General features: G+C 36.7%; 1 protein-coding gene across 11 annotated transcripts in view; it reads right to left on the bottom strand.

Annotated features, from left to right (window-relative positions):
* ADK (adenosine kinase) overlaps window positions 1-24,527 on the bottom strand; it is a 558,353-nt gene that overhangs the window by 447,394 nt on the left and 86,432 nt on the right. The window contains exon 1 of one of the 11 annotated variants that reach the window (XM_016918650.4): window positions 19,306-19,620. The exons of the other annotated variants lie outside the window; for them this stretch is intronic. Coding sequence (XP_016774139.1) covers window positions 19,306-19,316 — 11 coding nt within the window. The 5' untranslated portion in view covers window positions 19,317-19,620. Of the gene's footprint in view, window positions 1-19,305; window positions 19,621-24,527 lie in introns of those variants that run through there. 11 annotated transcript variants of the gene reach the window in all.

Below are 24,527 nucleotides of genomic sequence, written 5' to 3'. Positions count from 1 at the left end.
TGCCTCCCAGGTTCAAGCGATTCTCCTGCCTGAGCCTCCCATGTGGCTGGGATTTACAGGCACCTGCCACCATACCCAGCTAATTTTTGTACTTTTAGTAGACACAGGGTTTCGCCATGTTGGCCAGGCTGGTCTTGAACTCCTGACCTCAGGTGATCCACCCACCTCGGCCTCCCAAAGCACTGGGATTACAGGTGTGAGCCACCACACCCGGCCCATGAGTGTTTTTTGTGGTGGAAAACTTGAAAAATCCAGTGTCTATTAATAGAAAACTGGCTAATAAAAATAACTCATAGCTCTAGAGAAAATAGTAGAGAAGAAATTTCAAAAACCTGCATGAATGGCAGGAAGAACATTTAAGTCTCTGGACTATAAGGGCCCATTACATGCTCAGAACAATGAAAAAAAAAAAGCCATAATAAGAAAAAATCACATTGAGAAATGCCAGAATACCAGGAGGAAAGAGGAGATTCTAAGAATGTCCAAAGAGAAAAAAATAGGTCACATATAAAGAATCAGCAATCAGTGTGGCATCAAACTTCACATAGGAAACACTGGTTGCTAATGGAGCAAGGCCTTCAAGTTTCTGAGGAATAATTATTTTCAATCTGCATTTCCACACTTAATTGAAATACCAACCTATGTAAAGGTAGAATAAAGACATTTTAGACCTACATGTACGGAAAAATTTTATTTCTCACATATTCTTTTCTCAGGAAGCTCTGGAGAATGTGCTTGAGCAAAACAAGGGCATAAACTAATAAGACTAAAAACAATCAAAAAGCAAATTGTCCCCCAAAAGAGCAACAAAGGGAAGTCCCAGGATCAGAGCTGAAAAGAGTAAGACAACTCCTTAGTAAAGTAGAATAGAGGGCTGAAGGAGAGAAATTTCCAGGAAAAAAATTTATTGAGTTTCGAACCTATGATAAACAAAGAAAAATTAATGGGAGGTGCTAGAGAGATCTGCTGAAACACTGAGGGGGGAGATTAGCAAATTAGCCAATAGGAAACCAAGCAAATGAATAAACAAGGCTATAAATAATGTGGTGGGAAAGGGGGACCAAATATTTGTTTAAGCAAATGAATGTAATGTGCTATATTACAGCACTCAATACTTACATAGTTACTATAATATAAATAACGATTATAGACTGCTTATAGATTGAACCAAAATTATTATATAACTTTACAGAACTGGGTGCACAGGTATATAATATGATCTGTATCCCAGGCCCCAATAAAAAGGTCAATAGATAACATCTAAAATTGGTTAATCAGAAAAGCTGAATACACATATTATTTAGGAATAAGCTAGTATCAGAAAGAACAAACTAACAGTATTATAAGTTGCCGCTTCTGGAGAACCCAGGGTAGGATAGGAGACTGTTATATTTTATTGTAAACTTTTGGCACTAATCAGTTTTTATTCACATGTGAGAATTACCTTAACACAAACAAGTTCTTAGCATTATCAACTTCGATGATATTTAAATTAATGGAAGAAACAGTAAGCAGGGAACACAGTTAACAAAACATAAAATATAAATTTCCCTGAATTATTTGAAGTTTAAAAATAACCAATTTAGGAACGAAAACAGTGATCACAACTTGGAAGGATGGAGAAAAGGTAGAAGTGGTGTGAGATAAAGAGTCACCTAATCACAGAACACAGAAGAGCAAAAGCATTGAGAAATAATTTCTAAGGCTGGGCACAGTGGCTCACGCCTATAATCACAGCACTATAATCACAGTGGCTCACGCCTATAATCACAGGCCAAGGCAGGAGGATCACTTGAGGCCAGGCATTCAAGGGACAACACAGCAAAACCCTGTTTCTACAAAAAAAATTAAAAAATTAGCTGGGCGGAGTGGTGCATGCCTGTAGTCCCAGCTGCTCAGGAAGCTGAGGCAGGAGGATGGCTTGAGCCCAGGAGTTCAAGGCTTCAGTGAGCTATGATCACACCAATGTACTCCAACCTGGTGAGAGTGCAAGAACTTGTCTCTAATTTAAAAAGCAAAACAAACAAACAAACAAAAGAATCTATAATTCTACTACAGGTTGAGACAACCACAATAAGCACTGAAAACAGAATCAGTTACAAGTGGCTGATTTTGGGGGGAGTGGGAACAGAGAAACATAGGGCAAGATTTTTCTTGTTTTTCATTATTAGACAGACCATCTGTTCTATTTGATTGTTAACCATGTACACATATTACCTTTGAAGGTTTTTTTTTTTAAATGGCCAAAGCTATAATGGGTCAGAGTCCTAGGGGTTCCCTGAAACTTGTTACTAAAACTCTCTCAAAAGGGTAAAATGCACTTAACATACATAGTCTTCAAAACTTAGAATATCCCTATCTAGAACATTCTTATAAAGGAAAACAAGATGAGTGAGCAAAGAATTACTAATTTATTGGAAAGAAAGCTGAGCAGGACAAGAAGTGTTTCCAATAATATGAACATGTATAGAAAGAATGAGTAATGAAATTCAATCTGAGTCATTTAATTCAATGAGCAGATAATTGAGAAAAATGGGCCGGGCAGGGTGGCTCACGCCTGTAATCCTAGCACTTTGGGAGGTGAAGGCAGATGGATCACGAGGTCAGGAGATCGAGACCATCCTGGCTAACATGGTGAAACCCCGTCTCTACTAAAAATACAAAAAAATTAGCCAGGCATGGTGGCGGGTGCCTGTAGTCCCAGCTACTTGGGAGGCTGAGGCAGGAGAATGGCATGAACCCAGGAGGTGGAGCTTGCGGTGAGCCGAGATCGCGCCACTGCACTCCAGCCTGGGTGACAGAGCAAGACTCCGTCTCAAAAAAAAAAAAAAAAAGGAAAAGAAAAATGATTACATCGAGTTTATAACACATCCCCAAGAATTCTAAGGCAAATTTGTCACCACCTCAATCACAGAAAACAAAGATCATTTTGCTAAAGATTTTCGAGTTAATTATATCTAATCATCTTATTTAACATAATTCTGAAAAAAATACATTTGTGCACATGCTTACATGTTCAAAACAAACTACTATTAAATATTCTATATGCCAGGCACAGTGGCTCACGCCTGTAATCCCAACACTTTGGGAGGCTGAGGCAGGCAGATCACTTGAGGCCAGGAGTTCGAAATCAGCCTGGCCAACATGGCGAAACCTCTTCTCTATTAAAAATACAAAAATTAGCTAGGCCACATGCCTGTAATCCCAGCTACTTGGGAGGCTAAGGCACGAGAATCGCTTGAACCCAGGATGGAGAGGTTGCAATGAGCCGAGATCATGCCACTGCACTCCAGCCTGGGCGACACAGGGAGACTCCGTCTCAAAAAAAAAAAAAAAACACACAAAACACAAAAACAAACAACAACAACAAAAAAGATATTCACTCAAGGAATTCTTATATTATGTATACGTTAAACAATCATGTTACAGAAAACAACCCATTTAGTAACATGAATAACAATTTAAAGAAAAAGGTAGAGCACAAAACTATTATGCTATTAACATCTAAAGATATTATATAATCACAGCTTCAGCCCATGGCACTCAACAGTAAACATAACAGCTACATTCCTTCATTTTTAGCAAAGAATCTTTGATTTTTATCAGAATTGATATGTGAATTACTAGATTATGACCCTTCATTTTTTTCCCAGCTAAATAAAATGCTTCAATTTTGATTACTTCTGAATCTGTTGTATTAAGTCTAAAACTGATTAATGATGTACCGTATCCTGCTAAGTAGAATTAAATTAGTGTATAATTGATTAGTGTATAATTGAAGCAGCTGTAGATTTACCAACTTTAATTAAGGTGGCTTATTACAGATAATTTATACTATAAGAGAGAAAATAGAAGCAACAAGTTCATCAAAACCTTAAATTAAGATCAAAGATACAATATTAAAGATTAGAAAAAAGGCTATAGGCTAATACTGAGTACTTTGAAAGTAAATCATCTTAGTACAAATCCTTTTAGAGGAGAAAACCAATTATTAATATTGACCTTTTAGGCTAGATTTTCCAAGAAATTACACTATTTGTGGTCATTTACTATAGTAAGTGATGCCAACTTATGTAAGCAAATAAAAGAATACATCTAATAATATTTTGTCTACTTACAACACTAAACTACACTAAAAAAATACTTAAATATTTCTCATAACTCCTTTAAAAAGGTATTCAAGCAAGAGGAAAAGCTCATAATTCTCACTATAAAAATAAATAAAAACTAATTTATTAAGAAGGAAGCAAGTGAGGAAAAAGAACATTTCTGAAACAAAACACAGAAGTAGTGTCTGCAGTTCTCTCAATACCCTTGTGGGTGGTAACTACAGCCCAGAAACTTTTACACATAAATTGCTAACTCCCCTGAGTTTAAAGCCATGGTAATTAGGCTCATTATCTTACATGTTAATGACACAGAGACAATAAGTTTGCAGTGAATAATTCATAAACTATCAGCTCTCACTGTAATGTTCATTGCTAATCGTTTATTTACAGTACAAGTTACACTGCATTTTTTTCTATAGTTTAAATTTATTGCCTAAACAGAAATCATTTCATGTCAAAATCTAATTTACTATCAATAAATAATAATTTCAAGCATATATTGGCTTGTATAGTTGTATAATTTTTACTCATTATTCATAGTTATGATAATCAATAAACCACCATAAGAATGTCATATAGAAAGACTAAAGTATCTATAGATTATGTATAGATGATTATTCTAAATTAAATTTCAAAAACAATATGCTCAATTGATATAAAATTATAAATTGCTTTAGTAACTCATATTTTTCATTTAAGTATTAATATCACCACACTCACTTTAAAACATACATATAGATTATTATGAAACTTTGAATATCAAAGTACCATTTAGATTTCCTTATTATGCAAATACTGACTGTAAAATACAGTTGACCCTTGAATGAAGTGGGTTTGAGCTGCGCAAGTCCACCTACAGGCTGAAATTTTTCAACCAAATGTGGATTGAAAATACAGTATTCACAGGATACGAAACTTGCGCATACAGAGAGCCAACTTTTCCTTTATGTAGGTTTCACAGCACCCACTGTGGGACTTACATATTTGTAGACTTGGGTCCTGGAACCACCCGCCCATGTATACTGAAGGATGACTGTAATATCATGTAAAATATAAAGTTCAGTAACCTATAAAATTGCAGTTGTCTTCAATTTTTACCCATTTTTGTAATGGATTTAATATCACACTTTTATTTAACAAATTAAAGATAAGTCAATTTTAGTCTCTTTCAAAATGACTCTTAGTTGCAGTAACTCATTTTGGTTTACACATATTATGAGAACTTTTATGTTACTATGTTACCTAAGTTATTGTGATTTCAAAAATTTCTCTAAATCAGAGAGGTAAAAAATTTTCTATAAATGTCTGTACTTCTACAATGATTCCTTCAAAAATACTGTTTTGATATATGGTTGCATCAATAAAAACACGTTAGGTTCATGTACCACTTATCAGGTAAGAACTGCAAAATATCAGTGGCTTAAAACAATAAGGTCATTTTCTTGCTTACACTAGCTGTTCATCATAAGTCATTTGAGGACTCCATCCCACATCTTTTCATCTCAGTACCCAAGATGATGGAGCAATCACCATCTCACATTTTACCAGTTATCATGGTAAATGGAAAGAGTAGTCTGGACAGTCTTGCACTGGTAATTAAATGCTCTGGCCTGTAAAAACATTATTTTACTTCTGCTCACAACTAAGCACAATTATCTGAGAAAGTTTACCCTTCAAAAAGTTTAAATCTTTACAATTTCAAAAAAAAAAATGTTTACCTCACTAAGTAGGCCATGAAGATAGGTTACATAATGTTCACTAAAGACGAAGAGCATTCCAGGTTCCTTTTTGTATTAAATGACTATCAAATCATAACAATCAGTTCTTGCCAAATCTGCTAAACATATAACCAGGATAATGTTAAGTACTCTTTCAAAACTGCAAATTTGACCACATCACTTGCTTAAAATCCTCTAATCTTCTCAGCATGGCGCTCCATGAAATGATCCCTGACTGCCTTTCTGTCAACTCTGAATACTCAATAAAATTTACAAAATGCTCCAAGGGAGACAAAACTAATAAATATGCTGCACGCAGGCTTTCCTGCCTTTTCACATGTCAGAATGCTTTCTCTGCCACCTCCACTTGAAAGCTTCCTCTTCCTTCAACTAAGCTTAAGCCTATCGCCACTGTGAAGCTTTTCTTGACTCTGATTACAACACCCAAAGGATTTTGTACTCCCTCAACACTGATTCCAGATCTGCACTGTGACTGTTCGTTGACTACCCACATTTATGAGCTTCTCAAAGGCAGACACTATTATTTACAAATATGAGTCCCTGGCATGAGACATTTAGTGGCTAACAAATGTCTAGAAAATGACTAAAGTTCCACAGTGCCAAAGAATGGTCTTAAAGAACAGCAGTATGTTTTAGAAATGAAGAATACCTGTTCTGACGGTCCATGGAGATATAACTGCAAAAGTAAGTTTGCTTGACAAATTCCTTTTAGTATCTAAATGCTAGAGCTAATTTTGTTGGTGGCAATTCTAATAAATTAACTTAAAGTTATAGGACATTGAACTAATTTTTCTTTCATTCATTCCCCAGACTTTTATTTATTCAACTCAGATGTACCAAATGCCAGGATCTATGAGAAATTCTAAGAATGGCATTCATGTTAGTGGAGCTGTTGTCATCATTATACATATTGGACTGTCAAATTATGCCCCCAGTTAATTGACAAGATAGACTCCTTGTGGCTCAAAAGTAAAAGCAGAACCAAGAGGCAATGACAGGGTAAGGGAGCAATTATACCCTGTGTCCTTAAAAGTGTTGCAAAACCTGTTTTTCTGCCACCAAGTCAAAGAACAGTTCCTTTTGGTGATCATTTGGAAATTCCCCAAATGATCACCAAAAGACCACCTGGTGCCAACTGACCAACCACCTGGAAACAACCAACTAAGACACACTGGTGATTTGGGGATTAAAGGTCATCTAATCAAGACTTTATTCCTTACTTCCCTGACCCCACCTCCCCTGTCCTACAATTTTTGCCTTTATAATTTCTAACTCTCCAACCCCCAACTAGGAGCTCATTTTCATTTTACACCACAGGCTGCATATCCCCAACCTACTATTGTTTTCTATAGAAAAATAAAGCTGTCCTTTTTTCCTCCATGGATCTCATGGTCTTTTGTTACATGACAAAAATAGGCTGTTTAATATTTTACTCATCTAAATTTTTAATATCTGATGTTCACTTTGACCATCAACAAGAAAATACTGTACAGCATAATTTTATATTAACACAATTCACTGTAGTTATTAAAAAGTTTGAACAATGATTATCCACTAGCCATAAAACTCTCAACAGTTTAATAGCAAATAAACAAAGGAAGGTATCACACTTGGCAAATACAAAATGACTATTTGTCCATTGTGTCTGTGCAACTAAAACAGATTTAGGTTCCCCATTGGTACAAAAGGAAAAACACACAAAAAAAGAAGGAGATTCCTTTTAAACACAGAGCTCTTTGCTCCAAACTTGTAACAATTTTTTTTTCTTTTTACATTCACTACACAAACTCTGTGATTAGATAAGAAAAGTAACAAGGGCTATTCTTTTTTTTTTAACTGTCAACTTTTTGAAGTGTGTTATTGAATAATATTTTTCAGGTATACAATTTTAATATGAAACATTTTAATCAAAAGCAATCTGACATTAAAATACATAATTTTCTTTTTAGAAGAAAAAATGAGGAAATAAAAAAAAGAGATATATCTAGATCCAGCAACCGAACCTGAAAGGTAAATATTAAAAATACTGCATTTGGTGTTTTTGGTGAGCTAATTCCTTTTTTACAATTTGTGGGACTCTATTTAAGGAAAGGAATACAAAATTAGGTGTGAAGTAAATATCTGGAATGAGAAAATAAATTACAACTAAACACTAACTTTAAAAGGCTAATAAATGCCAAAAACATGAATTTCAAAAAGAAGAGCATATCTTTATTAATTGCCTAATCTATCTCTATAATGCTCTTATTTTCTTACATTTCTGGCTGCATTTCTTGATTTCTTCTTCATATAACAATTTTGCAACATTAAGAGAATAGAAAGATAATTTTATCTTTTTACTACTGTGTTTGATCAATTTTTAGTACTGACAGTGTAGGCCAGGCACGGTGTCTCACACCTGTAATCCCAGCACTTTGGGAGGCTGAGGCGGGCGGATCACTTGAGGTCAGCAGTTCGTGACCAGCCTGGCCAACATGGTGAAACCCCGTCTCTACTAAAAATACGAAAATTTGTTAGGCATGATGGTGCGTGCCTGTAGTCTCAGCTGCTCAGGAGGCTGAGGCAAAAGAATCACCTGAACCTGGGAGGCAGAGGTTGCAGTGAGCAGAGATCACACCCCTGCACTCCAGCCTGGGTGACAGAGGAGACTCCATCTTAAAAAACTAAAAAAAAAAAAAAAAAGGCAGTGTAGAGAGTTTATATCAGCTTTATAACTTCTTTATAACTTATTACTGATAATGTCATATACATTCTTAGGAATATTATCAAATTGACGAAAACCACAATCAAGTTCCAAGATTTAGAAAAATTTTCCAGACTAGTTTCTCACTCTAAACACTTAAACGATGTTTCTCTTCCTCTACCTCTACCACAAAGAACATATTTATAATGCTCTAAGACCCTTGCCCCTACTGAGTTAGGAGGCAGGACTTGACTCTAGAGGCGGGTTCAGACACCCAATTAAATTGAGGACTAGTTGAAAGATGGTTAGGCAGAAGAAGCTTTCCATCAGACACACCCACCAGTGTGCCATGTCAACACTGCTATGAGAACACCCAGGAGTTACCACCACTTTCCATGGCAATGACCCAATGACCCAAAAGTTACTATCCCTTCCCTAGAAATTTCTGCATAAACCACTCCTTAATCTGCATGTTATTAAAAAAGGGTATTAATAACTGCCCTGAACTGCTACTCTCTGCCTACGGGGTAGCCCTGCTCTGCAGGAGCAGTCACGGAGCTACAACACCACCAGAGCTGTAACACTGCCTGTTCAATAAATCTATTTTCTTCTACCTCTGGCTTGCCCTTGAATTCTTTTCTGGGCAAAGCCAAGAACCCTCACTGGCTGAGCCCCACTTTGGGGCTCACCTGCCCTGCAAAACTACATCTATGTATCACAAGGCCAGGGAAGTAGACACAGTGGACAGTAATAACATTCCTGGAAGTAATGCCTACAAAATAACTGGACACATAAACAACTGCTAACCATATACTATCTCTAAATGTATCCTCTACTCAATTTTCCCTTAGCTCAGGCCACTCTAATGCCACCCAATATGAGGGTATGATACAGGGAAAGTCTAAGTGAAAAGGAATAGCAGTTTTAATGGATTAAATACCTAACTTTTGCAAATCTTACCCCGCCTCACCCAAAATATTATGTTAACACATTGCTTGAGATTCTTCCAGAGTCTTGGAAGGACCCTGAAACGTAGGTTAACTGTCTACAAACTAAATCCATTTCTATTTCCTAACCTAATCTGAACACTTACTTTCTATTCCTTTTACCTACAGAAACTGTCAGAATAATCAGACTCATTTCCTCAACGACACTTTGCTACCTTTAACATATATAAGATCTGTTTTCTAGAGCATGATCATCTCCAACTTCTATACCAATTAAATTAGGTGCAGTGACACAAAAATTGTCTTCTATTCCTGTTTTAATTGTGTCTCAACAGTAATGCAAGCCCTACAATGCCTTTCTATTTACTTCAGACAAAGATAAACACTGCAGATCCCAGTTAGGTTTCTTTCAGTGATAAGTATCGTTTAAAAGAAAAAAACTGTTAGTAGCCTTAAAAAGTCCTTGTTCCACACAGCCTAATAAATTCCCTCTAATTTCATGTAAGACCTAGTCCTGAGGCACAATAGCTTTAGGAATGGGTAATTTAGAAGTTCAACAAGATCATTAAGGATCCAAGTTCTCACCATCTTTTCACTGTGCCATCCAGTGTTTTGATTTTATCCTGACCTAGGCCCCAAATAATTCCAAGATAGCTCCCACAATTCCAAGAACCCATCTAGATAGAAACATCCAAAAATGAGGGGAGAGGAGGTGTTACCTTTCCAAGAAGCCCCTCCACCAAACCTCCCCTCATGTCTCATTGGCCACATATGAGTTATTGGTCAGATATCAGTCCTATGTTCAGGTCTTAATTAATGACTAGCAAGAAAAATGGGATAATCATGAGTGGCCTAGACTATACAGAATTTACTCACATCACACGGTAAAGAGGTGAGTCGACAAAAAAAAAAAAAGTATCTGCCACAAGGAAAACAGCAGTAATGAATGGCTGTGGAGTAAGCTTCTTATTAAGTAAATTGGATAGCTAATTTTGACATTAATTACAGACCTTAGCTATGACATAAATCTGATTACAGGAAAGGGCTAGATGATGTTTTAGATTCATTACAACTCTTATGTTCTACAAGACAGGCAAATAATATAGTGGTTAAAAGCTTGAGTTTTAATGTCAGATTGTCCTGGGTTTGAATACCCATCCACCACTTATTTGCTGTAACAATCTTGGTCAAGTTATCTTCCCTTTTCTGAAAATTCAGATAGTAATAATATTTAATTCATATTGCTAGGAGAATTAAATGGATGATGAATGCAAAATGCTTAGCATTTTACCTAAACTTCACAGCAAGTAATCAATAAATATTATCATCAGTCTATAACATATAAACTATAATTATTATAATTTTTGTACTACTAATTTAGAATTTGTGATAACTAAAACACAGGTTATTTCAAAACCAGAAAAATTATTGATTCTACCTCCAATATATCATAAATAACAAACTGAGGATTTGAGAGGTTTAATGACACACTGAACAGCTATCTCTTCCCCCTACTCCTCCTCCTTTCTCTTGAATAGGCATCTCCTCCACTTAGAATTTAAATGCCTCCAACATTCCCTTAGGTTTACTCCTGCCCTCAATATTACAAAACCAAATTCATTGCTTCCCTCAACCATATTGCTTTTCCTTTTGAAGTTAATAGTACCAGCATTTAATTATGCAGACACCAAACACAAAACTTCAAAATCTTTTTCAACGCCCTCTCTCCATATGGATCACTCACTAAATCCTGTCAGTTCTAACTCTGGACCAGGCATGGTGGCTCATGCTTGTAATCCTAGCAATTTGGGAGACTGAGGTGGAAGAATCGCTTGAGCTCAGGATTTTAAGACCAGCCTGGGCAACATAATGAGATCTTGTCTCTACCAAAAATAAAAATAAAAATAAAAAATTGGCCAGCCATGGTGGCACACATCTGTAGCCCTAGCTGCAGTGAGCTGTGATCATGTCACTGCACTCCAGCATGGGTGACAGAGCAAGACCCTGTCTCAAAAAAATGAAGCAAAACAAAAATACCTCTGAATTTGATTTTTAATCCATCCCTGTGTTCTAAAGTCACTACTACTACTACCCTATAAGAGACCCTCATTATTTCATTCATATCTATTATGAAGTTTTCAAACTGGTATACCTGCCTTTCCATAGCCTCAATTTCTCACTACTTCATCCTGTATTCTATCAACTATCTTTGTAAACTGCAGACTAAGTATGTTTGCCTGCTGAAAAATCTTCCACAGGTCCCCAACTAACTGTAAAATAAAAAGCCAACTTTAACCTTGTATATAAAACTTTTCACAATTCGGCCTGAACCTACGTTGTAGCTTCTTCTTTTACCTCTCCCTCCATGACATACCCAGTGTTTTACCCAAACTACACAATATCTCACCATTCTCCAAACAGACCTTGCCTACTTCTGTGTGTTCATGAAGAACCCTCTATTTGGGCAATAGGAGTAACTTCTCCTTTGATCTCCCTATACCCAACTATTTCTACTCATCTTCAAATATTAGTTCTCTATGATAGCTTCTTGCATACCTCACAGCTAGAGAAAATTACTGTTCTTGCAGAATATTATTTGTAATTATATCATAGCCATCATCACACTATATAATAGCTAGTTACTGCCTGTCTATAACTCCAAATAGACTGAATTTTTTTCAGGGCCAGGTTGTATCTTACTCATCTCTGCATTTCTAGTACATAGAGTAAGCATTCAGTAACAACTGGTAAATGGATGAATAGGGAGAGAGTGGCGCAATAAGTCTTCAGAAGCTCTTGTACTTCACATATTACTAAAAATACTTATTGAATAGGAAATTTAAAGCTCAATTCTACATTCTCTATTGGAGTATAAACTATGAGTGAAGGAAAATTACTGTCTGGCACTGTATTCAGTGTCTAAAATAGGGCTTTACACATAGTATAAAACTAACAAATATTAGTTAAATGAATAAATACATGAATTGATAAATTGAAGAACTGAATGATCTGGTAATCTGCATATGACAGGATAACGGGAAAACCCTTTCATTCATTTCTGGTTGAATTTCTCAACTATCTAAACATCACACATATCTGTGTATCTAAGAGCAAGATTCTACGATGCCACATATCTTATTTGGAAGAAGGTGATAATCTATCAATCAGTATTTATTGCTTCAAGTTGGCTCATTTTACCACTCATTTCCTACTTAAGCCCTATAGTAATTGAACTTTGTAAGACCTATGTCAGGCCTTAAATATATGATGAACAAATAAAACTGTGTGTGTGTGTGTGTGTGTGTGTGTGTGTGTGTGTGTATGCATGTACATGCATATACAATAAAACAACATAAGATCTCAATTTCTTTCTGAAAGTCTTAAGGATATAAACTATATACAGAGAAAAATAGAAGCATAGACACAGTGACACACGAATGCCCCACTCACAAATGAAAACAAAACAAATATTTTGCAATGATCCATTTACTTCTAGTGTTTTGGGCTTTCAACTCTATAGTCATAAAAAATGTTCAAAACTAATAGTAAGAACACTATTTTCCTCTAGCATGCCTAAAAAACATTAAAGAAAATAAGAAAAGCTAGAGCCTTCCTCCCACTAAATACTTTGTTAAATTAAGAAGTAATATGTTTTAGTGTAGTCATCATTTCAGTAATTATATTCCAAAGAACCCTATAACTTATAAAACCAGCAACAACCGAAGAGAATTTCCACAAATTTTGGCCATGGAATACTTTATTGGAAGACATGAAAAATAGATAGTGGCAAAAAGCAGCAGAAAATATTTATAATCATAAAGCAATGAGAAAATATACACCAAAATATCATCAATTCATTTATGTCTTCCAGTGGGCTTTATCCTCCTTTCTAATGTTTATCATCCTTTTCTCTGCCAAATTTCTGCTACCAATCTATCATCTCTTCAAATGGTTTGCAATAAAATGAACAAACAAAACTCATCCTCCTTCAAGGAGAATTGATGTCAGTGATCATGGTGAGACCACAGATCCATAAAATCTTTAGGTTAACAGAGCAGCTGATATAAAAGTAGAATACATCTGCTAAACCAACTGCCTTTTTATACTTGTTTAAAAAGTTATTTTGAACAAGTATACTCAAACACTTAATAAAAGAATTTGAAGGCTGGGCACGGTGGATCATGCCTGTAGTCCCAGCACTTTGGGAGGCCAAGGCAGGCAAATCATGAGGTCAGTAGATCAAGACCACCCTGGCCAACATGATGAAACCCCGTCTCTACTAAAAATACAAAAAATTAGGTATGGTGGCACGTGCCTGTAATCCCACCTACTCGGGAGGCAAAGGCATGAGAATCGCTTGAACCCAGGAGGCGGAGGTGGCAGTGAGCTGAGATTGCACCACTGCACTCTAGCCTGGCGACAGAGCGAGACTCCACCTCAAAAAAAAAAAAAGCAATCTTAAAGGTCATGTAACCCAATTAACCCTCCATCTACTGATTCATTTGCTAGTACTCCTACTAAGAGTCAATAATCTGGTCTATGCTTTAACGCCTCATAAGAAAGGGAACTCACTACTTCCAAACAAGCTGATTCTATTTTTGTATTTCTTTACTACTAGAAAGTTTTCCTTTATTGAGCAAAAATCACTCAGTCCATGTCTTCTACACGAAGGAAGCCCCTCAAAGGAAGAGGGATATTATGTATATCCTAATTATCTTTCTTTGAATTAAAATTACGCAGTTTCTTTATGACATAGTTTTAAATTCCTTCAACAATTAAAGGAGGGGGTTAGAATCTACCACCCCCACCATGAGGCTCAACCTGAGAAATAATACATATCCATCAAAAAAGCAGCATATGTGTAATTATTATCCTCTTGATAAAATTCTTAAAATTTTAAAACAGAACACTTGTTCTTCTGTAGGTGGGCTGCCATAAATGCCCAGGGAAGCTTGTAACCAATGTTTTGTTGTTGAAGAAGGGGGGGAAAAAAGGAAAAAAGACAGTAAAAGAGTCTCTAAAACACAAGAACCTATTTCTTTGCCCTCAATATTATTCTTTCTGACGCTAAGGTTACACTGTTTCATATATCAATTCCCTTTTTCTAGACATTTTTTGAGTTTAAAAAAACACCATTTTATTGTTGTTGAAAAAGTAGGTCAATATTCCTAATTTACTCATGTACTTAATAAAGTTAGTTAAAATATCAAACGAAGAAACTGTTAAAGGAGCTGATGGTTGGTATTAGGTTGAAGAATATCTAAACAGCAAAACTGCTAATAAAATGTATCAGGCCAGGCAAGGTGGCTCATCCCAACATTTTGGGAGGTCAAGGCTAGCTGATCACTTAAGCCCAAGAGTTTGAGACCAGCCTGGGCAACAAAAAGTACCCTTCTCTACAAAAAACACAAAAATTAGCCAGGCATGGTGGCATGTGCCTGTAGTCCCAGGTACTCAGGAGGCTGAGGTGGGAGGATCACTTGAGCCCAGGCAGTGAAGGCTGCAGTGAGCCATGACTGCACCACTGCACTCCAGCCCCCAAGCCTAGCTGACACAGCAAGACTGTCTCAAAAAAAAAAAAAAAAAAAAAAACTTAAAAAAAAAAAATCAAAAAAAGCCAGATGTCAGTGATCCAAGAATCAGCTAAGCCAAAAACTGGATGAGTGTACTTAACTAAACTAACCTCTCTGGGCTCAAAGTATTCTCATCTATGAAATGAGGATAAAGAATTAGGATCATAAGTTCTCAGACACTTTCATCTCAGGACCCCTTTACACTTTAAAAAGAGTATCGAGTAATTCAAGGAGCTTTAATATCTAGCCCTAGTTATCATAAGTTAAAATATAACTTTTTAAAATATTTATTTTAAGAATAAATTCATTAAATGTTAATGTAACATTTTATGAAAATAACTATTTCCAAACTAAAAAAAATCTTAGTGACAAGAGAAGCACTGTTTTATAATCTTTGCAAATCTCTTTAATGTCTGGCTTATGAAGCCAAAATTATAGGCCACTGTTTTGAACAAAACTCCTACACTAGGCTCCAAAAGAAGACCAGACTAAAAATCAAAATGGAGTCACCCATGCTCACCAAACCCAAACTGAGTTGTTATCTTGACTTTCTAAAAAATCAGGAGAGACAGATAACAGCCTAATATCCCAAACAGGACAGTTTTCAATATTCAATGCACATGATAATGAAGTATTCAATGGGCATGATAATGAAGTTTCCTCTGTTTTAATCCCTAATCTGAAGTAACCTGATATTAACCAGTCTTTCTATTGTCCTGTCTCCCCATCCAGACCTTACAAGAGAATTCACTTTGAAATGACCAATCTGCTTTCTTCAGCCCTTTCTGTCTATAAAACCAACCATCTGCTCAACTCATTAGAACACACACTCTACTTTATGGAATGAAGTATTGCCTGATTCTAGAATCACAATAAAGCTGACTGAGATCTTTAAACTAAATTTGTTGTAACTTTGTCTTTTGACAGAACTGCTAGAGTCTCATATAACTTGTGCATTCAATCAGTATGGCATGGTATGCAACCTCTAGAAAACTCCACCTATGCTCATGAGAGAATGAGAATGAAAAGGGTAAACACAGTCTTAGTATTACTTTGAATATAGTTCTGCCCTCACAGAACTTCTGTCAAGGTCTTAAGGACCCCTGACCCCCCCTCCCACAAGAGGCCCTTGAATCACAATCTGAGAACTCCTGGACCAGACAATCTCTAATACTGATGCAGGCTGACAATAATATTTTGATTTTTTTTAACCTGAAAATACACACTTATCCTCATCATGACAGAATGCATCATAACTGTGATATGAGATTCCAATGAGATGATCCTTTTAAACCCAACTATAAAAAGTCATTTCAGAAAAGCATAAGATAAAAAACTGTAGAACAGAGACCAGGTGCAGTAGCTTATGCCTGTAATCCCACTTTGGGAGGCTGAGGTGAGTGGATCACCTGAGGTCAGGAGTTCAAGACCAGCCTGACCAATATGGTGAAACCCCATCTCTACTAAAATTACAAAAATTAGCCAGGCGTGATGGTGCATGCCTGTAATCCCAGCTACTAAGAAGGCTGACACAGGAGAATTGCTTGAACCTGGGAGGCAGACATTGCAGTGAGCTGAAATTCTGCCACTGCACTCCACCCTGGGTGACAGAGTAAGACTCCATCTCAAAAAAACAAAAACAAAACAAAAACTATGGAATGAGGAATACTTGTTGTCACTAAGGAAATTCCTTCAAGAAAGAAAAGCTATCTAAATCATTTCCTTTGTACTATAATACTAATATCAATACTTGGCATGACAAAACTATTCATTTATGTAAAAAATATATAGGGTCATCTACTACATGTAAAGTACTGTGATAAGTGGAATGAGAGAAAGCATGAAGAACTTTATGTTTTTGTAGGAGGGATCTGATTTATATTCCAAAACTATAATCCAAAGTTAAAAAAGACAAATGCTATGAAACAAGTTCAAATAAAGCATTATAGTAGGTCCTAATCTTAAGGGTATGTATGAGGATTATGTTAACATAATTAGTAAAATATTCATTCAAAAACAGTACAGGAATACAATAAAATCTACTATATATATTTACTGGCCTATAGAGAGATGCTTCATTCTGTTACCAATAATTGAACATTAAATTGAAAGTTATACATGTACCTTCCAGAAGAAAAATTCAAATGCAAGATTTAAAAGCAAGTTTAATCTCTAATTTCACACATGCCAATAAAATCACTGACAATGATGACTTTGGCAAATACTTATAACAAGCATCTACATGACTTTTATGGTTCAATCTCATGACCAGAGAAGAATACAGAGTGATAATAAAATCAGCGGGAAAAAAGACTACATTAAAATCCTAGAAACACTTTTAAGAGCTGGCTAAATCTTTCCAACTTTACTGAAAAGTGTATTTCATTAGCTAACTAACCATTTTGACTCTAATGGATCGTCATTCAATGGCTGCATCTAAGTGAACACTGTACCACATAGTTTGCCCTCTTCCTAATACAAAAATTAATTTAGAAGAGTCATCTCTTTCCTTTGCAAAAATAGTGAATTCAAGCCTAAGTTTCTGGGTAATAATTACAAACGCATAAAAAATCAAAATGTTTCCCTTAATTTGTAAATCACAATGTAACTCAAATGAGATAGTAATATTGTTTACTTAACAATATAAAGAAATCTTGAAACAAATTTTGGTAACACGTATCTAATAAATAATTTCATTTTTCATGCATATACAGCTATGAAGTTAATAAAATTTGCATATATGTCAACTTTTCAAAAAATCTACTTAACATATTTAGACTAAATAAAAGGTTATCTGGCATATTAACTCTGGGAATTCATCTTTACCTTTATCAAGATAAACATACAGTACTAAACACAAGTTTAGAATATTTGAATGCTTCCTTCCACTGAGCTCATCTACACCCAAAATACAATGCCCAAATATTCTAGATCTTCCATACACTTTTTTGAAGTTCTATATTCATTTTTCCTACTTATTGTCGCAGATAAAACAGGCGAAATAGCACCATCTGGTGGGCATCACTTTCGTTTTAAAATAATTTTCTAAATTTACCTTATGAATACTTCTTTGAAAAAACTGCATAACAATTCTAAATCATTTATAAAGTACTATAAATAGTGAAGTAGCTTGGTTACCAAGAAAAATATATTTGAATATTGAACCAAGGTTGCAACATTGCTTTGGTTTTTAATTATTGAGAAGTTAAACATTATTGTAACAATGTAATTATTGTAAAGCTGAAATCTCCTCAGAGCTTAACCTTGTGGTGGTATTAGTTTTTTTTTAAGGTGTCGATTTTTAATACAAAAAAATTTACATTCTTTATATACAGGTAATACATCTATACAGTTCAATGGAGAGAATGAAATGTGAACATAATCTTCAAAAAAGATAGTGTGGTCTTTATTTATGTTTAAAAAAAAATTTTTTTGAGACGGAATCTCACTCAGGCTGGAATGCAGTGTGGCGTGATGGCTCACTGCAACCTCTGACTCCTGGGTTCAAGCGATTTCCGTGCCTCAGAGTCCCAAGTAGCTGGGACCACAAGTGCGCACCACCATGCCCAGCTAACTTTTGTATTGTTAGTAGAGACGGGATTTCACCATATTGCCCAGGCTGGTCTCGAACTCCTGGCCTCAACCTCCCAAAGTGCTGGGATTACAGGCAGGAGCCACTGCGCCCAGCCTTAAAATGTGATTTATTTCGATGTGTCTAAATAAGCAACTGAAATTAGTCCTGAGTACTAACAGTGTGCTGAATAATGGTCAAAATATAAATTAGGCCACAATTTTATGAACTAAAACAGACACATAATACCTATGGAAAGGAATATAAACAAACTGAAAACAAAATCAGAAGAAATAAGATGATGTTACTTAATTTGGTACATTTCATATCAGTGATGCAGGATTTTTCTCGGTCCCTTCATTGGACTTGCAACAAGGGCGACAGTTTACTCACGCCACAGTGCTCAACCCCTTGCAGGAGGGAGCATGTTAGCAAGAGAGTGCAGGACCTGGCCGGCTGCTCCAGGAGCCAGCGAGAGAAAGCTCCATGCAGGTCCCACAGCAGCACCCAGGTGAGGGTGCCCACGACCCCAAAACCCCAGAGAAAGTGTTACAGTGGTCTTTTAGCTCTGCCGTCTGTCTGTGTGCATGTTAACAGCTCAGTTGGTCCCTTACCACATTGCGTGGGGCGGCTGCCCTCCGCCAGCGAGGGCAAAGGGCCAGTATGACAGCCTTTTTGGGTACCTGCACTCCATGGGTTCTGAGTTCTTGTTCAGTATCCAAGAAGAAGGAAGTGATGCAGACACTTGAAGGATGGTGAAGGTGGAGAATTTTACTGAGCGGTGGAAATGGCTCTCAGTGGAGAGGGGAGCTGGAGAGGGGACGGGAAGAGTAGGTGGTCTTCCCTGAAGTACAGCAGTCTCTTCCCCGAAGTCAAGCCATCTCTTTTCCCGAAAGTCTGGCAGAATCTCTCCTCTCTACCTACTGAGTCCGGGGCTTTACAGGCACAGGATGCGGGTGGGGCAGGCCATAGGTAGCTTTGGAAAAGGCAACATTCAACTGGTAAAAAGACATTATTCAGAAAGAATCAATCAGGACAGTGCAGGCAAACAGGAATAGAAGTTCTCACTTTGGGCTGCTGGTTTCAAGCTTTTCACCTTGGAGGTGGGGTTTCACCAGGGACCCACCCCTATTTGCCTATAATTTCTCTGCCTCCTGCTTCTATCATCAGCATTTTAAAGGTGAAATGAAGAAGGAAGGTAAGATCAAATTAATAAAGCCAAACAAAAAGGTTGCATATTTCCTAAATGTACTTTTAATTATCTAAAATAACACACTAAAATATATTTTTCCAATAACTGTTGGTTAATCACATACTGTGTTACCCCATGCTAGGCACTGAGTGTACAATGGAAAACAAACACAAATAAACAAAGATATAAGCCCATTCCCTTATGGAAATTACACTGCAGCTGTTTTGGTTGTTTTTTTTTCCCCCAACTGTCTGAACACCTTCCAGATAACAGCAATTCTCCCTTCTAATTATGATGCTTTTTCTTAAAGTAAAGGAATTAAACATCTCAACTTGTACAACTTTTATATTTAAAAAACATGCTTGCCATTAGCATACTTCAACACAAAAGAGTTAAAGCAAAGTTCATCTCTGCTTCTTGCCCTAAAATTACGATGTACTCATAAGAACAATATGTTTGGTGGAAAATGTTCATAATATGTTGAAGGTTTTAAAGCAACAGAAACAAGGATAGCTGAACCAGCATATAAGAGAAAATCAAAAACCAAAGGCTCAGAAGGAAGGGAAGGCAGAAATAAGAAGCAAACAGGTTTATTTGCAGAACCACCATAAAAACTCAGAAATTTCTAAAGGTATGAACTATACATCTATACTTTAGAAGAGACAGATTAAATAAGAGACTTCTGGGAGCAGTAGCACAAGCTATAGTCCCAACTACTCAAGAGGCTCAGGCAGGAGGATCACTTGAGGCCAGGAGCTGCAGGCTGCTGTGAACTATGATTGCATCACTGCACTCCAGCCTGGGAGACAGAGCAAGGCCTTGTCTCAATCAATCAATTAATCTTGTTCTAAGAGTTTTATCGGCTGGGCGCAGTGTCTCATGCCTGTAATCCCAGCACTTTGGGAGGCCGAGGTGGGTGGATCACTTGAGGTCAGGAGTTTGAAACCAGCCTGACCAATATGGTGAAACCCCGTCTCTACTAAAAATACAAAAATTTGCCGGTCATGGTAGCGTGTGCCTGTAGTCCCAGCTACTCAGGAGGCTGAGACAAGAGAATTGCTTGAACCCGGGAGATGGAGGTTGCAGTGAGCAGAGATCTCGCCACTGCACTCCAGCCTGGGCAACAGAGAGAGACTCCGTCTCCCCTCCCCAAAAAATAGTTTTATTTGGATGTGTCAATATTGGTTCATCAATTGTATCAAATGTACCACTCTGGTGGGGGATGCTGAAAATGGGGGAGGCTATTCATGTGTGAGGGCAGGAGGATTATGGGAAATCTCTGTATCTTTGCTCAATTTTGCTGTGAATGAACCTAAAACAGCTCTAAAAAGTAAACTTTACTAAGAAAAAGTTTAAAATAAAATTCCCACAGATTGACATTACACCGTATGCTGAATCATCTCAGGAATTAAACTTAAATAATGGCTTCTTTTATTCTGCTTTACAAATACTGACAATGGATAATTATTGACAGTGATAATGCTGTCAAACAATATGAATTCCAAATCAGTCTTACTGATAAGTTTTGTTTTATAGTATCAATAAAACATTCCAGATAAAACAAAGTAGTTAACAGACCTATGTCTCCACACCGGAGTTTCCCAGATAGTGAAACCTGAAATCAGCAATAAAAAGAAGTGCTTCATATCATATAATACTAATTTTTCCAAATAACTGACAATGGGTTTTAAAGGTTAAGATGTTACAGTTTTAAAATAAATATTTTTCCCAGGCCCAGACAAAACATGAAAATGCATATAATTTTCAAATATACTTTATAAGACCACAAGTATACAGTGGTCTAAGGTAAGAACAATTAAAAAGTCCCTCAATTATATAAGTTGACAGAAACAGTGACACATTATCACACACTAGGTTCTCAGTCAAATCAGTCAGTCAACAAATACAATGGCCTACAAGTCTTAGGAATATAAATGACAGTTTCTACCTCTAAAAAATATTTGCTAATTTCCAAATATTTGATGAAGTTTCCTTTAAAAAACATAATTTTATACTGTATTAACTCCTGAGAGCATAATTAGGACCAAAAAAGAGAAAGAAATAAGACATACATCATAATAACAGTTTAAAGGGAAAATTTCAGCATCTGGGAGAATGTACTAAAACACACACACACACAGACACACACACACACACACACACACACACAAAATAAAAGGAAAACATTGACAGGCTGACAAATACCTACTTCCCAGGAATATTTTGATAGGATTATATATCATCTTTAAGAAACGACAGCATTATTACTGTTATATTACAAGTCTCACACATCAACAACAAAATGCTGTGCACCAGCCTGGACAACATGGCGAAACCCTGTCTCTGCTAAAAATACAAAAATTAACCAGGTATGGTGTTGCACACCTGTAATCCCAGCTACGTGGGAGGCTGATGGACAAGAATCACTTGAACCTGGGAGGTAGAGGTTGCAGTGAGCTGAGATCGTGCCACTATACTCCAGCCTGAGTGACAGAGTGAGACTCTGTCTTAGAGAAAAAAAAAAAAAAGCTGTGCAAAGAAATGAAAAGCATAAATATATGCTCACATTCAGATTTATGAAAGTTAAGGCAGGACTTTCTATTTTAAAAGATTTTTACATACAAAGCAAATTGAATTTTTGTGGTTTGGTTATTACAAACTGGTTCAAAGATAACTAAATAGAATATTTTATTAATAATTATACCCACTAATATACTAAACATCCTTACATATTGAGTATTAGAACATGACAGCCTATTTTGTTTTTTCCAGAGATTATACAATTTTACTTTTATTGTGTCTTTTTTTTTTTTTTTTTTTTTTTGAGACAAGGTCTCATTTTCTCACCCAGGCTGGAGTCCAGTGGCACAATCATGGCTCACTGCATGCAGACTCAACCTCCCCAGGTCAAGAGAACCTCCCACCTCAGCCTCCTGATAGCTAGTACCAGAGGTACACACCACCATGCCCTGGCTAATTTTCAAATTTTTTGTAGAGAGGGGGCTCTCACTATGTTGCCGAGTTTGGTCTCGAACTGCTGGGCTCAAGTGATCCACTGGCTTCGACCACCCCAAAGTGGTGGGATTACAGGCATGAGCCACTGTGCCTAGCCTATTCTTTCTACAAGGTTGACTGACCCCATAGCCATTGTCTTCATCCAGAGCTAACCAATGTCTCTTTGCATAAGAGATAATACTTTTCATCTAATGGAGATCTAATCTTACCTTTGCTGAGTGACTGAGTAAAACAACTCCAAACATCAAGTAACAATTTATACTACTCCATAACATGTGTTGATAGTTACATTCGATTATAACTGAATCTAAAATTCTCAGAACTACCAAGCCTTAAAGCAAAAAGAAAAAAAAAATAAGTAACTGCAGGAGAAAAAAGAAACAATATTATATTCAGAAGAAAGTAGAAGTATGACTACTGTCCCCACTGTGATTTCCTAAAACTTTACAGCATCTCTTCTCAGTTAAAAAGTACTCTCTACTAAAAATATGAAAAAATTAGCTGGGCATGGTGGCTGGCCCCTGTAATCCCAGCTACTCAAGAGGCTGAGGCATAAGTATCATTTGAAACTGGAAGGTGGAGGTTGCAGTGAGCTGAGATCGCACCACTACACTCCAGCCTGGAACAGAGCGAGACTCCGTCTAAAAAAAAAAAAAAAAAAAAAAGCACTAGCTAAAGTGGCAGTTTTCAATGTATACTATTCTTCTGAATGTATTTTTCTATCTTCTTTGGTTTAGAGACAGTAATTTTGTTTGTTTCTTTTTAAAGGTGCCCTGCTGGGTTGCTTAGAATAAAACCAAAGAGCCTGAAAATTATGTCAAGGCAAAAAGAAACAATATTTCCCATGAGACCATAACTTTGCAGGTTCCCTTTCAAGTCTGAGGGTAACACAAATCTTCCATGCTTTAAAAAAAATCACTCAATTTTACACATTTTTATATCTTGGTTACTGTCAGGAAATGTGTTTAAAATTCTAAATTTAAAATTTTTAAATTTTTTTAGTGCACAAGGTAATTAGGAATAATTACGATACCAGAAAATAGTTTTAGAAAACCTCTTACTGAGGCCGTTTCTAAGTCTGGCCCTGGTTCCTGTGTTCCCAGGAAATCTGACAGGCCATTTCACTTAAACATTGTGAGCAATTCACTATTAGTTGCCAAGTCAACAGCCATTTCCGCGTTGCCAGTGGAGCTCTAATTTTTGTTCAGTTATAAGGAAGCATGTACTTCAGAATATGCTAATTAATCATGATAATTCTATTTTCTTTGCCAGTAACTGGTTTAGGAATGTGTGTGTGATAAGAATCTACCAGAGTACTTCTGGGAAACCTTTTCTTGCTCTTAAAAAAGAAGACGGGCGGACAGACAGGCGCGGTGGCTCATGCCTGTAATCCTGGCACTTTGGGAGGCTAGGCTTTTATTTTTTTGAGATGGAGTTTCACTCTTGTTGCCCAGGCTGGAGTGCAATGGTGCAATCTTGGCTCACCATGACCTCTGCCTCCTGGGTTCAAGCGATTCTCCTACCTCAGCCTCCCGAGTAGCTGGGATTACAGGCATGCACCGCCACACCTAATTTTCTATTCTTAGTAGAGACGGGGTTTCTCCCTGTTGGTCAGGCTGGTCTCGAACTCCTGACCTCAGGTGATCTGCCTGCCTCAGTCTCCCAAAGTCCTGGAATTACAGACGTAAGCCACCATGC

This window comes from Pan troglodytes, chromosome 8 (assembly GCF_028858775.2).
Source record: "Pan troglodytes isolate AG18354 chromosome 8, NHGRI_mPanTro3-v2.0_pri, whole genome shotgun sequence".
Classification (NCBI taxonomy): domain Eukaryota; kingdom Metazoa; phylum Chordata; class Mammalia; order Primates; family Hominidae; genus Pan; species Pan troglodytes.
This window is presented reverse-complemented; position numbering and strand designations above follow the sequence as displayed.